This window comes from Paramisgurnus dabryanus, chromosome 9 (genome assembly GCF_030506205.2).
Source record: "Paramisgurnus dabryanus chromosome 9, PD_genome_1.1, whole genome shotgun sequence".
NCBI classification, from domain to species: Eukaryota; Metazoa; Chordata; class Actinopteri; order Cypriniformes; family Cobitidae; genus Paramisgurnus; species Paramisgurnus dabryanus.
In genome coordinates, this window is record NC_133345.1 from 25,551,344 (window position 1) to 25,569,831 (window position 18,488).

At 42.7% G+C, this 18,488-nt stretch overlaps 1 protein-coding gene across 3 annotated transcripts in view; it reads right to left on the minus strand.

Moving 5' to 3' along the window:
* znf423 (zinc finger protein 423) overlaps window positions 1-18,488 on the minus strand; it is a 160,184-nt gene that overhangs the window by 23,131 nt on the left and 118,565 nt on the right. For all 3 annotated transcript variants that reach the window (XM_065283298.2, XM_065283296.2, XM_065283297.2), the window contains one exon: window positions 628-759. In XM_065283298.2, coding sequence (XP_065139370.1) covers window positions 628-759 — 132 coding nt within the window. The remainder of the gene's footprint in view (window positions 1-627; window positions 760-18,488) is intronic.

An 18,488-nucleotide genomic window follows, 5' to 3' on the forward strand; every position in this document is an offset into this window, starting at 1 on the left:
TTGAACTTTATTAACCACTGTGTAAGAGTGCTTGTGTCATAATATTTCCTGTCTGGCTTGAGCTTTAAGATGATTTATGTAATGCACTATGCATATGTTGTATATGTATTTGTCTTTTTTATGTATAATCTTATCTCTGAAGCCAAAAACTGATCTGTATTCGAAGAGTCCATGTCTGATCTTTCCTCTCTCTCAGCAGGATGAACAATGAATTTAATAGTTAATTCAGTTCAATTAGCAGGACGAGGAGGAGCAATGGAGCAGAGGAATGCAAAGGAGGGAGGGGTAAGTGGTGGAGATGAGCTTGAGAAAGGGATAGCAAATTGATGAGATATCAATGCCTGCAAAAAGCAAGCCTACAATATGAACTCAAAACATGCATACATACCGTAGATGTGCAAAGTATGGTGTGTATTAATCTATATGTACATCATACAAGGGAGAATGTTTGTTTTTGCATGCAAGTGAACATGAGGGATTGTGCTTAATGATGCTTGATAAGACTTAGTTAGACACATGCATGACCAAGTAACCATAAACTGCATGCAGTTACCCTGTAATACTGGGAATATGTTCACCTGCCCCTTTGACCCTAACCCCGCCAACCCACTGGGCCGGACCCCTCACCTGTAAAGCAGACGGGACACTTGAAGGTGCCTCCCATGCCCTCGAAGCTGTGCTCGATCAGGTGACACAGGAGCTTGGCCGGAGAGTCAAACATCTGGTTACACAGCTTGCACTCGTGATTGATGCCTTCCTCTGCAACACAAGAGCATCATACAACAGGTTACACACACCGGCAGAGAGAGATAGACAGAGAGCGAGAATCGCAGACACATGCTGACAAACTACATCGTTTAAAAAAGTAAAAGCTTTGTCATAAAACGTAAAAAGCTCATAAAATCTTGACTCATTTGAATCGCTCTTTCAGTGTGCCATTCAAACACACATGCATTATTTTAAACTTAAAAATGTTTCGCTTTAAAATGCTGCTTCTGTAGCACAAGTGACCAGAGGTTTCAAACAAACCATACAGTAGCTTCCTGTGAATGCAACTCTTGGAATAATAAAATGTAAGCAAGGTCTCTTTTATGGACCTCTTGAGTGAATAGGGAATCATTTTTCTGTTTCTTCGCATCATTTGTGGTCCCAGGTTTATAATCTTCATCTCTGGACAGTATGGCCACCCCATCCCTCCTCCCCTCCTCTGCCCAGCACCATCTCTTTCCCGGCCGGTAATTGCCTGCTGCCCCCCCAGTGCTGCGGGCTCTGTGCCCTCCCTCTGCCCACTGCTCTATTTTAAGCTTGCCTGAGTGACATCAGTGCTGCCCCCTGCTGGTGTGGGACAGATGAAAGGTAGGCGTTATGTCCCGGCTGGACGCCTCTGCTCTCGTCTTATCACCCACCCGCCACACAGGCCTGTGCGTGGCCCGCCTGCCAGCGCACCATCAGACACCCACCGTCAGACCTCACCCCGGCTTAGCTCCAATCCCCCAAGCCCCTAACTGAGCCCCGGGGCACGATAGACGCCACCACAGCGGTGCTTCCCAGACCCCATCTTCCCAAAGCATCCAGCGTCCCGCTGACCCGTGCAGACAGGCTCAAGCAGCCCCGCTGCCGAGCTACAGGGTGCGCCGAGGGTTAATAAAGTCTTCAATCATATATCCCCACCATCACCCTGACCTCCACCTCCTACCCCTCCGCACCAAAAAGCCACCTCCACCGATTCCAATCTCCGCTGTCTCAAAGGCCCACACATGGGTGCTCTAATCCCTGTTTGAAAGGGGCGGGCGGGAGGTGGAGGGGGCAACAAGGGTGGGGGTTCTGGGAAGGATTGGCAAGGGCACTGCTTTGGTCTGTCCTCCCCCACTGCCTCTTAAAAGACATTGCATTCAGAGGAAGGATTTCCTTTCTGGGCGAGTGAAAACAGCGGCAGACAGAGGTTATGACTGAGTTTAATATGTCAAATGCCTTTTGGAGGAAAATCTGCTCTAGTTTAGTGCATGGATTGTGTGAGATGAGATCATCCCAAGATACAACACAAGATCCGGTTCACCAAGCTAAACCAAATAGGGAGGCCAAAAAGGTAAAGTAACAATACAGTGAAAAAGTGGGTGAAAATGAGAAACGGTTCCCCTACATTTTCACAGATATATTACTTTGTAAGGCCTTTACCAAATTTATTTTGATTTTGATACCATTTAAAGAGATTTATGAGGTGGTTCAAAACAAGTGTAATGTGTAAATGTGTGCATAGTTACATACTGTACATTAGGGTGGTCCTTATTTTTCAACTTTTAAAAATTCATGCTCTTACCCCACCAATATGTTTAAATAAAAAAGGGAAAATTTTTTCAATATTAATTAATATTTAGAGGTTGCTCAAGACCTTTAAAGTTTAACACATTTGCGTATTATGTGATACTTTGTGTTAGCATGTATAATTGTTTAATAATATATACTTATGGCAGCAAATGACTTCTTTGACAATGTTCCATGCAATTAAAACTCCTGTTTAGTTGTGATATGTCTTTCAATGCAAGAAAGCTTCAATGTGAATAAAGCACCATAGACAATATACACTGAGACAATGGCTGAAGCAACACGAAGCAAGTCCTCTATATGGTTACTCGGATCAGAAGAGACTGAAATAACTGGAACAAAGTTACCCTCCAAGAAGCAAGTTTTATGTGTGTTGTGCGTTTTTAAATAGTACAGTTTTCACAAAAATATGTGATTTCAGAAATATTCAAAGGCTTTGAGCAACCTCTAGATATTGTAGGAACCAGTGTTGGGGGTAACGCATTACAAGTAACGTGCATTACGTAATAATATTACTTTTCTAAAGTAACGAGTAAAGTAACGCATAAATGTATACATTAATATTTTAGTTACTTTTTAAAAAAAAGTAATGCGAGTTACTTTTCAGTTTAATTAATTCAATTTAAAAATAAAATAATGTACTGAATTAAATTGAACATATTAACGGAGAATTACGCGCACTGTGCGACTGAGCGGAAACAGTTTAAGTCAGAAACAATGATGGCAGGCCTGAGTTTGACATTTTTGCGATCATAAAAAACACCTGCAAGGCCTGAAAGAGATCAAGCCTTAGCCAAGTAAGAAAAAGTAACACAAAAGTAACTTAAAAGTAACGCAAGCATTACTTTCCATGAAAACTAACTAAGTAACTTAATATTGTAATGCATTACTTTTAAAATTAACTTTCCCCAACACTGGTAGGAACAATTCAAAATTTTGCACAGTGTGTTTTTTTTGATATCCTAACACATTTAGGGGGTGAGAGTTGAACTTCAAAAAAAGACCAATTATAAGGACCACCCTACTGTACATAGATATATAAGCATATAGGAGATACACTGTAAAAAATATGCTATCAATAAAGTCATATCAACAAGTCATATATGCTCTTATGTTACTTTAACTTAACAAATTAAGCAATTTCAACTTGTTTTATAAGTTATAGCAACTCATCACAAGTCAAAATTTAAAACGGTGCATCGAAATGACTTCCACAGTCAATTTGATTAAACTTAAGACGGCAATACTCTAGGCTTAAGGGAAAAGTCTTAAGGGAAAAGGCTCAAGAAAAAATCCCCCTCATATTTACAGGTTTTCCATCATCGTGGTTACCCTGCAGTGAAAGAGAATTTGAGAAAGAGATCTGGAAAATTAAAAAAAGGCAGACAGCGGTCAAATACAGTGCACCAAACATCTTTTGTAGGAAGTGTTTGGGGCAATATTTTGTATGAGACAAGATCTGGACGGGTCGAATGATACGCACACAGATAGGGACAAAAGGGAAGCAACACCAAAGTGAAAAATTGGGAAAAATGAGAAAAGGAGAGTTAGAGGAAGAGAATTCTGCTACAGAAAGCAGAAAGCAAAGGGATAATTGGACTGTCCAACACAAAGTAATGGTAGCCAAGGGGCCTGTGAGCATGTGTGTGTGTGTGTGTGTGTGTATGTTTGAATGCTGTAAAAGTAAGCCTCTCTTTGAGAGAACCGCAGTTGATCTGTAAGTACAGAACATGCTCCATCATCTATTTTTCCAGTCTGCACAGAAACACTAAGCTCTCCACTTCATTGTGTGTGCGAGTCTATATGAAAAAGTGATGGGGCTACGTTGGGATTACAGTTGCTTGTTACTGCAAACCAGACTAGCGCTGTCAGGGAGAGCATTTGATCAGTGAGGCTGACACAGAGGTCTCTGAGAGGGGGGACTGCAGTGTGCTGAGGGAACCATCACATTACTAAAGAGAAGAAGACAAGCGTGCAGAGTGCAGCAGAGGGCCCAGGAAGTGCATGACAACAACACGCTCTTTCATAACTGAAACTAACTGGGGGTTAAAAAAAAGAACAAAAGGACTTTACAAGCACTGCGACACATCGTGAAAGGCAAACCGAAGAGATTTCAGAATTCCTTTTCTTCATCTCGCAAACATTTGAAGCTTGGCATGTTGGGCGTATGTACACAGCGCCGTGTGAAGGTGCTATGCATTTATATGGCTGCGCGAGTCTGTTGGTTCCCCTTACTTTGCGTCATGTTCCTCGTGTATGACGCTAGTAACACGAAGGTCATGGGGTCCATCCCAGATACCACTAAATGTATATATATGTTGTACAGTAGTTGTGTGTAAGGTTGCTACGAATGCTGAGGGAAGGTGTTAAATAACTTAATCTGTTCTTTAAAGACATTTGTCCACAAAGAATTTCCCTTCTTATTAAAAACCACCAATGTTAGGCAAAGTATGAATGTGGGGGAAAGAGAGGGAAGAAACGGAGAGTGGGCAGCTAGAGGCAGTGATATGCATCTGAGAGAATATTTTACTGGAATTGAAAAGGAAAAAAAACTGGCCGCCTCTAAAGGTATGCAGCATCTTAATTGAGAAACGGCATGAGGCCGCCACACATTCGCAGAATCACTGATGAGGGCTTTCCAGGACATCGATAGAGGGAGGGAGGTAGAGAGGGAACAGAGGGAGAGAGAGAATCGGCAAGAGGATCGAAAGAAGAAAACAGTGATTACACAAATAGATAGGTAGAAAGCAAATGAGTAAAGGAGCGATATTCGTGCAGGCTGTTATTCCACCAACCGAGCAGGCCTCGCCTTCCACACAAACACTGCCTCTGCGACTCCGCAGTGGCTGCTGCAAAGCTTGGCCAATGTGCTTCCAGCTAATTGACCAGGGGGAGCCAGGTGGCGCCCTGGCCCGCGCCGGTCCTCTGGGACGGGCCCATCTATATGAGAATGCCCCTCCTCCGCCCTTGTCTCCTTCCCTCCCTCCATTTCGCTCTCTCTCCCTCAACCCATTGCCCCCTGTAGCGTGCACTGGCACACAAATGAGCTGTATGGATGGGAGCGGTAGATCCCGGGTGGCCCAGCACCTCTCGCCTGGCCCTGAGGCCCACGGCCCCGGACTGATGGGCCGGATGCTAGAGAGGCAGAGCCGTGTGGGAGAGGAGGGGAGCGAGCCAGGGCGAAAGGGGGTGGAGGTAGTGGGCTTCTCTAGGGGGCGAGCTCAAGGTGTGTTGCCATGGCAACTCAGAAAGGGAGAGCAGGGAGAAGCAGCGGCGTGCTGAGCTTGACCCGTGCTGGTGGGGGTGGCAATGTGGGCCAAAACCAAGTGCACACACATACACACGCATGCACGCACACTCCGACTGCAGGGCTACAGGGGTCTCAAGAGCTTCTGCTTCCTACTCTTTCCTTTTCTTTCTTTCTTACACACACACAAGCACCTACACACAAACATGGAGTGCTGCATTGCTGAAACAATCCCATGAGCCACCTCTCTCTACCTTCGCACCGTTCACGCACAATAACAGTGAGTCACTTCGCAATATTTCCTTTGTACAACTTTCACTCAATCCCGAAAAGTTAAACCCACCGGTATGAGCGTCCTGTTTGACTTGACAAAACGTATACATGTGCCAATAGCAACGCTGAGAGCAAGTGGGACACGACTAACTCATCAAAATGTTTTCTCTCTTTATCCCTCTCTATTGGCTGTTGGTCTGATTCACATGTTTCCTATTATCTGCAGCAAATACTTCCGGAACGTTTTCTCTCGCTCTCTTTATCTGGCTGCCAAACCGAATGGAGTCTCCGGCTCCAGATATTTTTGGCAAACGTGGATGGCATATGGAGTTGACCAGCTTGGAATCTCCTATCAGATTACATAACAGTAGGACGCTGGATCCCTCTACCCTGCAGAAACCGACCTTCATGCAAACAAGCAAACAAACAATCTCTCCATCCAAGGCACATGCACCTCCTTTTCGCTCGCCTACCTCTTCTGGCGCTTTCGCGCAAGTCTAAGCGCCGGTACATCCCCACTTGTTCGTCGGCGTCTGCCCTGCTGGTATAGATGTTGTGTTGACTCAGGCTGGTGAATGGATGAGAGCGAATATTTCTACCAACTGTGGCTATTGACTCAGAGCTTAGAGAAAACCCATAGAGACCCATTGTGTCTTCTAAAAGGTGCCAACAATGAACTTTGTGGTTGGTGTAGATTAAAGATAAAATAAATTTCCTATTTACTTTATGAATGGCAAATGAAAGCACGTTTTTCTTGGTCTTATTGCGAATGATTCATCCGTAGGCTTCATTTTAAGAAAAAAATATAATATCAAGATGTAATAACTTGCCACTTAATAAAACATCATTTATTTTTCATCTTTAAACGTTTTTGTCAATCTCCAAGCTATCAAATCAACATTTCCTGATCCAATGAATTCATATACATACATTTTTCTCAAAGTATCATTGTATTTACAAATGACATAATAAGTGGTTGAGATTACATAACGCATGTTGACACAAGGGTAATCTTACTGTGATGTCTTGTGAATATCACTTTCTTCACTATGACTGCTACTTTAGTTTTCCGAGCAGCGCAGAATCAAATTAGCTTTCTCTAGTCAGATTATGCCTTGTTACTACCAGGGTGTGCTCATCCAGACAACTTCATTACCCATAATGCACTACAGGAGCAGCTGCACAAGTCTCACACTGTGTGTAGTTTATCAGCCAATTCATAGTGCCTCACAATAAACCAACCGCATACTCATCCAATCAGAGTGTTCGGTTTATAACAAGTCCCACCTCTTAATTTCCATTCCACCAATCAGCATCTGTCAGCAGGTCCTAACCCCCTATGAGGCAGATTGGTCTGGCTGCAGTGCTGATGACCACCCAGTGCTCCCACTGAGGCAGCACTCTCTTATTTCCAGCACACGGATACAAAAAAGACAACACACTGAGCTGCAGATGGGGGTCTGCAGCCCACGGCAATCAAACCAGAACTCAAATCAGATTTAAAACAGACATGCATATTTACTGCACACATACACGCACGTGTGTATAGCGCTTATAACTATATAAAGAAGAAAGTACGAATACATAAAAAACAGAGATATGATATACATATAGAATATACAATGTACATTATTTCATTACAAATCTAAAATTAGACTTTTTTTAAATGGATGACTTAGACCAAATTTGGAAATTTCTTAAATACGGTTTAAAAGCATCTTAGGGTGAGGCCTTAAAGAAGATGCTTAATAACATGTCAGCTGTAACATTTTGATTTATTTAGGATGCTTTAAGTAAAAAATAATTTTCATAATTTGCATTATATTGTATTAATGTTGCATAGTTTTGATATGTTTAAAGGGTTCACCCAAACATTTAAATTCATCATGTACTCACTAAGGATGTCAATTTTTGCAATTTCCCATATTCGATGTGGCTTTTTTACAGACTAAAATACAATTCGAAACAGAAAATTCTGCAACAGTCGCATGATGTTAAAAAGGTGTGTGTTTGGCATCAAGCATCGTTGTGATCATGGCTAGTTTAATTTCTGCACGCTGCTTCATTTGTTTTTCTCCGGCTGTATGTGTTTTGCGCAGGCGCCGCACACACGTGCATAATCTTGCTTATTCGACAATTGTTAAGTTTTGTCGATTTAATTCTTATCGACAATTAATCGAAGATCGATTAATGTAGTTTAAAACCAGATCTGAATTCTTCTTGATCATATTTGACAGTACCCATTGACTTCCATAGTCAACTATGGAAGTCAATGGGTACGTCACCTATGTGTTTACCATCATTCATCTAAATATTAACATTAGGGTTAGAACATAATGACAGATGTTTCATTTTTAGGGTGAACTATCCCTTTAATATTATTCTACAATGTGGATAAATATAGAAATAAGTAAACATTTGAATGGTATGTACATATATACTGTACATATAGTCTGCTTCCTCTTTGGCTTTAAAAATGCTGCATCTCTGATTGTGGCTATTTTACAGAATAAAAAAATACAATTCGAAACAGAAAATTAATTAATTTATGAAAGACCAAAATTGCCAAGGCAAATCATATGCGTGCCCATGCATACATGCGTTTGCTTTTGAACGCTAACCCGCCCACATCCTCTTGTACATACAAACCACCCTCGACCTCACAGTCATACACACTTGAGGACCTGATTGTTAGCGTGTAATATATGCACAGCTATTTGTGTTTTGAATGTTAATTGAATGCTGGAAAGTGCCAATGGGGGAATAGTTCTAATCAGCATACCAATAAACCCTTCACATGATAAAGTCTTTATAAGACGCACTTACTCCCACGGCCTCCATATACCTCAACAGTGGCTGTACACCTCCTCTCTTTATTCCACTCTCATCTCTTTCATATCATCTCAGACGGCAGGAACGTGAAAGAGGCGCGAAACGGGTGCGTAACGACCGAATCCGACACGCGAGTGCATATGCTCCGGAGTAATTAAATAGTAGTAAATCTAGACCATAAAAACCTGAAAAAAGGAAACCAAAACAGCCGCGTGTGGTGTGGAGGCAAATTCGCCGGTCGCCATGGCAACGCAAAGGCATGAATAACAAGCTCAATGAAGAATTATTACCCGTATAATAAACTCCTCGCAACAGCCAGGTGACTTGGCCGGGGTCTTGTTAAAAAAGCCAGCCCGCCGCAGACTTCCAAGAGAGGGGCTGATGTACGGATCTACATCCCGGCTCAAGGTCAAAGTGAGCCGTAACTCCTCTGCCAGCTTCAAACTTTTATTGGAAGTGGACACGCGCGCACCCGCGCAGCCCCAGATTGCTAATTGCAGTACGGAGGGTAATTATGGCACTGTTGAGTGGTCAGCTGAGTATGTGCTGGCCAGTGATGTTGGCCGGACCTGGTCTTTGTGGGGTCTTATTGAATTTGAGGCCTGGTGCAGTGAATTTGGAGTTGGCTGAGCTGTTTGCGGGCTGCTCTCTTAAACACACTGTCTGCCTTCCTCTAAAGCTGCAATCTGCCACACAACTTTCAGAAAGCATGATGGGTTGCTTCTGAACACAATGGCTGCCAGAGGACGCAGATGCCTTTACTATTGCAAATACACAATGGTCACATTCACCAAAGTATGCACAACAGCCCTCTAAAAGGGGCAATATGGCTCTGTAAACAGTGAGCATTTATTCTCTTTGTGCGTGCACGCATGTGTAAGTATGTGTGTGTTCATCTGTAGTTTGTGTATGCATGTGTGCTTTTAATCCTACGCCCCTGGGTGCGCCGGGGGCCTTTTATCCACGCAAGATCTCCCAAATGCTGCTCAAAAGCAATATCCACGAACCATTCCAACACAATTGCTCATTGTCAGTTTGGTCCTTTGGGATGTGGCAGATTCCTGGGACTTCAACCCTCCCGCTTGCTTCCCCCAACCCCCTTGCCCCTCCTGAGCAGTGAAAAACAATTGCAACATTAAAACAACCTCAACCACAGCAATGATGATGCCACATCGCCTCCATCACGCGGACATGTAAGCTTAACTAGGTTGGGTCGCCCATCCTTAGTCCCCAGCTCACTCCCTTTTTCTGTATTAGGACACGTCTATGCCTTTGGTTGGCTGGATGTGAATTACCTGCTTGCTAAGGAAGGGGGAAAATCTGAGCAAATATGAAGAAGCAGCAGGATGCTAATAATGCACCTCCAGCTGTTCAAGTTAACCTGCAAATGTGTCCATCTGTACCTCGAGAGAGAGCGAGAGCGAGAGATGAAATGGTAGAGAAGACAGACAAAATTAAACAAATGAATAGTGATTGAAAGAATAAATGCATGTCATATGTAAAACAATGACAGAAATAGAGACGTAAAGAAATAAAATGGTGAATATTATTAAATAAAAAAATAGTAAAACAGGGGAGTGAGAGAGAGAGAGAAAGAGAGAGAGAAAGAGAGATAAGGGGGTCCTGGCAGAAAGCCGGCTCTATGTGGATGATTGTGAGCAGTTGGAGTGACCTTGCTGCGTCTGGACTGTCCCCGCCCCCTGCCCTGCGTCCGACTGTGCCCTGCCTTTGGACCCTCACCCAGGGCCAAAACACACATACTCCCATCCTGCTGGGGCCCTACAGGGAACACGGGCACCGTGACAATACCATATGAAACTAAAAAACACGCCCGTACCCACATACCGCACCAAATCACACATTTAATGAAGACACCACATCATTTGTAGGTCATGTGTACGAACCTCTGCCAAAAACTCCCATGGTTGTCCCCCCACCCCCTTTCCAGCACACTTTTTCTGTCTCACTGCTCTCAGTTGGTACGTCTATAGACTTTTCCTCTGTAAATACTGTCATATCAAAGATCTTCAGTGGCTGTTTTATGTGGATGTTTACAAACTGATCTGAGACGCATCATCAGCACCGCTGATCAGAGAGCTGAGGCTGTTAAGGGAGTTTATTGAAAAGAGAAGCTGCAGATCCCATGAAGGTATCTGTGGGGGAGATACGGGAACGGTTTAGCGCAGTGACAAAAGAAAGAATTGAGGGCGGTGGAGAGATGCGGGTTATCTGAGTTAGTAAAAGTCTGATATATTTAATTAAGGGATTAGTTCGCATTTGCACGTCGAACACCTAACAGGGCACAAAAACAAGTCAGTTATGCAAGATTGTTAAATTAAAGGTGAAGGGTGCAAGTTTTACATTGCTAGAGATACAGACGGAAGTTTAAAGAGTAACTAAACCCTAAACCGACTTTTTTTAGTTAATGATCTGTAAGAATGGGGCTTTATTAGTGCTGTTCATTGATTTGAGTAACTTTTTTGACATTTGGGTATAAAGTGTTTCAATGCTACAATATATGGTGTAAAAACGTCTGAGTGCTGCCCTCTTCAGGTTGAACTGTGGCTACTGCAGTTGAATTTTCCTGTTGGATGTTGCGGTACTGCGTGATGTAAGCGGTACGACCCTACACAAGCAGGTTTAAGCTCACCACGCCCTTGTCACAATCTCACCACATCCTTGGTACAAACCTAGTCCGTCTCCTCTATCTTCGTTGGGGTCTGCCCACTTTTCTTGCATTTTTCAAATATCGCCAGTGGGTGAAGTCAGGCTCTGCCCAGGGTTTAGTTACGCTTTAAAAAGAACGACACTCCCACCTTTAGACATTGTTTGGAAAAATTTTAAATTCCGACTACTTAATGTTTACATTATGCATTTGGCAGATGATTTTACCTTAAAGTATTAGTCCATTTTCTTAAAAAAAATCCAGATAATTTATTCACCACCATGTCATCCAAAATGTTGATGTCTTTTTTTGTTCAGTCGAGAAGAAATTATGTTTTTTGAGGAAAACATTCCAGGATTTTTCTCATTTTAATAGACTTCAATGGACCCCAACACGTAACATTTTTAATGCAGTTTAAAATTGCAGTTTCAACAGAGTTTCAAATGACTCTAATTGATCCCAAACGAGGCATAAGGGTCTTATATAGTGAAAAGATTGTCATTTTTGACAAGAAAAAACAATTCACTTTTCTCGTCTATCTCCGGTCCTGTGACGCGCCAGCGCGACCTCAAGTAATTGTGTAATGCCGTGGAAAGGTCACGTGTTACATATATGAAACCCACATTTGCGGACCATTTTAACAAATGAACTGACACAAAGACAGTAATTAGTATCATTCCATATACAACAACGTCGGAATGGTCCTCTTTCTCCACACTTGTAAACACTGGGGCGTAGTTTGGCATACATCATCCGTGACCTCCTGACATGATGATGTATTGCGTGAGGTCGCGCTGGCGCGTCACAGGACCGGAGATAGACGAGAAGTTGTGGTTTTAAAGTGCATATTTTTTATTTTTCTTGTCAAAAATGACAATAATTTTGCTAGATAAGACCCTCATGCCTCGTTTGGGATCATTTAGAGTCCAATTTTAAACTGCATTAAAACTGTTACGTGTTGGGGTCCATTAAAGTCCATTAAAATGAGAAAAATCCTGGAATGTTTTCCTCAAAAAACATAATTTCTTCTTGACTGAACAAAGAAAGACATAAACATTTTGGATGACATGATGGTGAGTAAATTATCTGATTTTTTTTAAAGAAAATGGACTAATCCTTTAAGCAATTTACCGTGCATCGGCTTTGAATATGCTGAGAATCGATTCATGACCTTGACGCTGCTAGCATCATGCTTCTACCTACTGTCCTACAAAAACACAACGAATTAGATTTATTACATGCTCCAGTGATTACATTCTTTCCTAACCTATCAATGTCTCCACACATTAAACTAGGATGAGAGAAAGTATTTTAAAAACTGACACACATCACCTTTAATACTTCCTTGTAAATTGTTAAAGTACTTTTCCAACCGCGCTTCCTCTCAAAGCACGCTCAGAAGCCGGGTGTGCGTCTCAAACGCCTGTCTGATCCCGTGTGTAGGAAACAGTCTTTGATGTCACTTAATGGAAAGGTTTCTTTCTACAGATTAGGGAATAGGGAACAAGCGAGCCGTTTGAAAGAAGGCCTATCTTCCCTCAGGACTGCAACATGCTCTATGTCTGCGTGATATCTTCTCTGTGTGACGCTTCCTCCGAGCCTCCATTTCCCAGCATGCCTTGCTCGGCTCCTCCGTGTCTAAATCTCTCAGCATGCTTACTAACCCCCCATCTCAACCGCTGAGACTGGCCAGGCCATAGTGCACCTGTGAGTTGCCATGGTTACCCAAAACCCATGTCTTTTGTGCCGCTAGTACCACTCAAATACAAACAAATCAATAAATAATGCTCTATTAATTATTCGAAGACCAGGATTAAATATACATGTGTTTAGAGATTTGTTTGTGAGTTCGGATTGCAGCAGGGCTTTTTAAACTGCCATCTTGGATGCAGCATTCCCAATTCGGACAATGACTCCCAGCTGAGGCTGACGTATTTGCAGACACTGAGAACAATAACCCTCATTTTCCTGCTGCCAGTGAAAAACCGAGTGAGATGCTTTTAAGCTTTAAAAGATGGTGTAAAATTAAGGCGGCACTGTTAGAAACACTTTTCTTTCCCAAATTCTTCACCTTTCTTTGAACTTCACATCCCAAACCCTCACACTCTCGCTTTCTGTCCCAGACAAAATACCATACTGCTGTTTAAAGGTTTACAGAAACAAGCAACCACAAAAAAAATGCAAAATACTAATATTAAAGGAACAGTATGTACGATTGTGGCCAAAACTGGTATTGCAATCACAAAACGTGTGGCTAAAACTGGTACTGCAATCACACAGCTGGTGGCCAATATACCAAACGACAACATAAACATCAGTTGAGGGCTGCAACTCCACTTTTTAAATGAGAATATCCTGGCCGGACCGCTGTTGTGAGTGATATAAACATTTGAAATGAAAATGATTTCTTAATGTCTAGTGACATTTCAGGGCCATTTAATGATTAATTGATATAAATTTCTTACATACTGTTCCTTTAATATCAGGGTGTCAAGGTTTTGAGTTATTACAGATGACAAAGCATTAAACGGGTGTGTACAGGGCGCGTTCCCCTGAGGGGTGACACCAAACTGGATGTTCAAAGACCCTAGTCGAATAAAAATCAATATTAATGCACAACAAAGGAAGTATGTCAACGCCTCGGTTTAGAGGATGCTTTTTTATCTTAACTTAAATTTTTTTTTTTACCATCCTTCACTCCCCCACTGAGCGGAGGGAGGGTGTTGTTTTTCCCCCCTGGGGGAACTCATCTGTCCCACCCAAAGAGTCCTCAGTCAAATCAAAGCTCCCAGCAGCCCAAGGGCCCTAATTCAACGTGTCACCTCCACACTCGCAGGAATGAGATGAGAAGGACAGCACAGGGGGAGGTAAAGTAGGTATTTCACTTTTCCCCTTCACCACTTTTCCTTTTCTACTATGGTTACAGTGCACATTAAATGTATAATTTGATATATTAGCGCACATATTATTTTCAAGTAGCTCAGATGGTAAACAATAGTTTTAGCAATGCAAAGATCATGGGTTCAAGGAACATGCATACTGATAAAATGTATACCTCATAGTCACTTTGGATAAAAACGTCTATATTACGGTATATAAAAATATTTATTATGTAGTTTAAATGCCAAACATGCTGTGATTGAAAAAACTGTTAATTTAATGTGATTTAATGCCATTAAACTTGGTGTGACCTTTGCTAAGTAACTAGCTTCTGTGTGCCCCATCAAAGGTTTAGGATAAAGTTACCTGGTAACTTACAGGGTTTCCTGCAGCACTTTGCAGTTCGGGCGGCCCGCCTAAGCTCGGAAACCCTACCGCCTTAACTAGGTCGTCCAAAAAAAAAAAATCGCTGCACAAAAGGCTGTCAAGTGCATCTCGGAGAATAGCGCGGACGTGCTTCACACCCGAAGCGGGCACATGAGCCACACGGCCAAAATGAGATAAAGATGTGGTCTGTCATGTCTGGAGGATAGCCAGTTGTCCGTGAGAACTGTAAGTGGACTTACGTGTTGGGTTTATTTAAGCTATGTTATTGTATTAAGTCTATAGTTCTTGCAAATTTAAAGTAAGTTAGCTGGTGATTTTGTTGTTTGAGCAACCTGCTAGCTAGGTTTCATGTGCCTGTTGATAAGATATAATTGTTGAGCGCTCTTGCTCACGTTATTTACTGCATTGTTTACATGCTACAGAAGTTACACTCTTTTAAGATAATGTAATTAATAGTGAGAAATAGTCAATTTTTACAATTTTTGTGCTATCTATCATCGTTCGCCAGTTTGGGTTTATTAACCCTTTAGTTTCCCTTTAGTTTCACTTCATCACGCAGCTATTCCCTATTTAATTCATTAATAATCTAGTATGTGTTCATTTTCTGTCGAAGTTTCTTCAAAATTGAGTGTTTAAAATAAAAATATTTAAATTTTTATCATGACGCATACGCCCCTTTGATTGCCACGCCCCCAGCCCCAACTACCATCTTAACTAACAAATTTTCTGCGGGAAACCCTGACTTACAAACCAACAGGTAACAAAAAATGACAACAACTCCCACATAGTCAACCAGACCGAAAGCGTCTTTTCGTGGTACAAAACCTCAAAACACCACCAAAGGTTTGATCGGCGTTTCATCTAATTTCATCTGGAGGTTCACAACAAATTTGTCGAACACATGCAAGTCACACACACGTGCAAACTGCGCGCACAGATACGCACAGATGCTCGCGCACACGCAGGCCAGATGGAGCAGGCGAGGCAAGGCCAAGTGCGTGTGCACCTCATCCGTATGCCGGGTTTCCTCACTCCAGCGACGGCTCCTCAATCCGTTACGTTTGAACTCCTGATACAAATGGCATTGTTGTTTTGTCATCTGCCCTCCCTCCCTCTCGCACTCATCAAAATAACATCTGTTTGCATCTATGCAAACACCTGACAGGCAGCTGATGCCCCTTTCTTACCCTCTGCAAAACAAAAAAGAGGGAGGGCGAGTCTAGAACCGGAGCACATCTGGGTCTAGAGCCACTGGCTTGATACAGATGTGGGCCATCAAGCTCTGTAGGCATAAGCACACCTGGACACAGCAGTCAACAGCAAAAACAAAGAGGGCTGAAGGGGGTTTGGGGGTTGCAGCTACGCCTTCCAACCATCTATTCTCATTTTCTGTACATCCTCTCATCCCCAATCTCTCTGTCTGTAAATTCAAAGGGAGCCAAGAATAGTCATGTACAAGTATTGTATGGTGGGTACTTTGCATTCAAGCTCAGTACCATCTATCTATCTATCTATCTATCTATCTATCTATCTATCTATCTATCTATCTATCTATCTATCTATCTATCTATCTATCTATCTATCTATCGTAGTACGATTGTGTATGTGTAGTAAAGGCAGATGCGTGGGCAGTGCCAAATACTGCTTGTTCTAAATATAAGACTCTGGATAGTGTAGCACGTGCACATACACATTCATGCTCACACAGCATCATCCTATTTGTACACTAATTCTATAACTAAAGAGGGAAAAGGAGTGCGAAAGTGTGAACTCACAAACCGCTGTCTCCCTCAAACCCCCACGGCTGCCCATGCTTAATCCCCCATGATGCACCGGGGCACATTCAGAGCCACTGAGACCCACATTGGTGCCGAGGGCTCACACACATACGGCCATCCAGATGCTATGGGTAATTAACCTACCTCTGTGAGCGAGTGCGTGTGCGCGCGTGTGTGTGTGAAAGTATGAGAGACAGACTTTGTGCTATAGCGATGAAATCCGTGCCATTATACAAAATGCACAACAAAAGGAAAATGGCACAACGGTCACGAATGTGCACTAGCCTGAAGAAACACAATCAGTGCTGACATAATCTCAGACAAAAATACGTGCGCACGCTCTGCAGTAGTTGAATAGTTAGATCAGGGATGGATGCACGCTGTGGCACAGGGGAGGCAGTTCTGGGCTTGGCTATGCCCAGGGTCTTAATGACTTAATTGAGGTAATTATTTGGATAAGAAGTCCAATCACCTGCCTCTTTTCCTCAAGGTCCTCATCAGAAGCTAATTAAAGAGCCGTTCCCAGTGCAAGTCCGACCGGTGCTACGTCACAAGGCTGAAAATTCAGTAAGGAGTAAACTCGGTGTACCCGCATCCTCTTAGGCTCAGTTCGTTTCTTTCTGGCCGGATCCAAAACCAAAACAACTCTTTTTTTAGGCAGTATATAGAGGTTGAATATATTTGCTTGGTTATGGCTAAAACAGGGGTCTGCGCCCCCTTGGGGTTGTACAGCAGTACTGCAAGGTTTCAATAATTGTTGTTTGACTTCTAATGGTGAACAAAAAAGAATCATAATTAAATGCATTAAAGTAAAATACAATATTTAGTTAACTTAATCCAATGCAAAAAAGGCTAAAGTGATTTACTTCCCCCTTACACAGGACAAAGCCTCTTTTTCACTGTACTGTATGCACCGTATGTCTCTCTATCCTATTTTCCTCATTCAACGCTGTGTTCTCCTGGAAACCACCTGTCAGCGAATTCCCACGTTACTTCCCCCCTGTATTTTTGATTTCATCTTCCTTTGTGGATTCTCATCGCTTACCTCGCAATTTCCTGTTTCTCCCTCGCTCACCTCTGTGCTTCTGACTCTCTCTCCTCACCTCTCCATCTATCTATCTCTGGTGGTGTGTAGCGAGAAGAGGCCTCTCTCTTGGACGGCTGCTCTGCTGTGCTGGTTTAATTGCGACAGCACCCTCGTGAGCGGCTGGAGCCCGGGCCGACTCGACACCTCCGCAGAGTGTTCAAGGGTAACCAGCAGGGGTCTACCACTCCCCCCATTCTAACTTTCCATCTTTCACACACACAGACACGAGTGTGTACACACGCAGACACACACAAACGCAGTGGGCTCCTCAAACAGGCACCCAGAGAGTAGCCGTCAAACACTCACTCCTCACATCTCATTAATCAGCTGCCAACATCAAACAGCAACGCTGCTGCTTCCCGGGGGCCTGCCCGTCCGCCCGCCTCACACTGTTGTGTCTGTCGTGGCAAATGCATTTCGGTATCTATTGTGTATGTGCATGCGTGGAGCATACTGAGTGCGCCGGGTCTGTTTTGGCCAGTTTGTGTTGGATAATGAGCCGAGTTGAGACCGGTGAGCTGAGTTTAAGAACTGTTGCGGATGCCTGGGTCAGGTCATTTTTACTTTTAATATGCATTCGGTGCATGAACCGCGCGCTCTTCCCCACGGCTCGGTAAATAACATTCCGATGCTGTCTCTCTTTTGACTGGACAAGAACAGCTTTGGATCGAAATAGGCGGTTACTCTGCAAACAAAAATATGTCTGACGCAAACCGTCCTCACCTTCCTTCTTAAAAGAAATCGTTTACATACAGAAATATAAAAACTATCAATTTATTCACCCTCATGTCATCCCAGATGTATATGACTTCCTTTTTCAATTCAATATTACAATATCATCATGTTATCTTATAAAGGAGGTCAACATTGTAAAGCTCACAAATTCATCATTAAAGTAATCCAAATGCCTCTAGTGGGATAATATATGTCTTTGAAGCAAAAAGATACATTTGTGAGAAAAAATGAATACTATTTTTAGCTTATTTAGCGATCAATATTTAGCGTATCCAAAGCAAC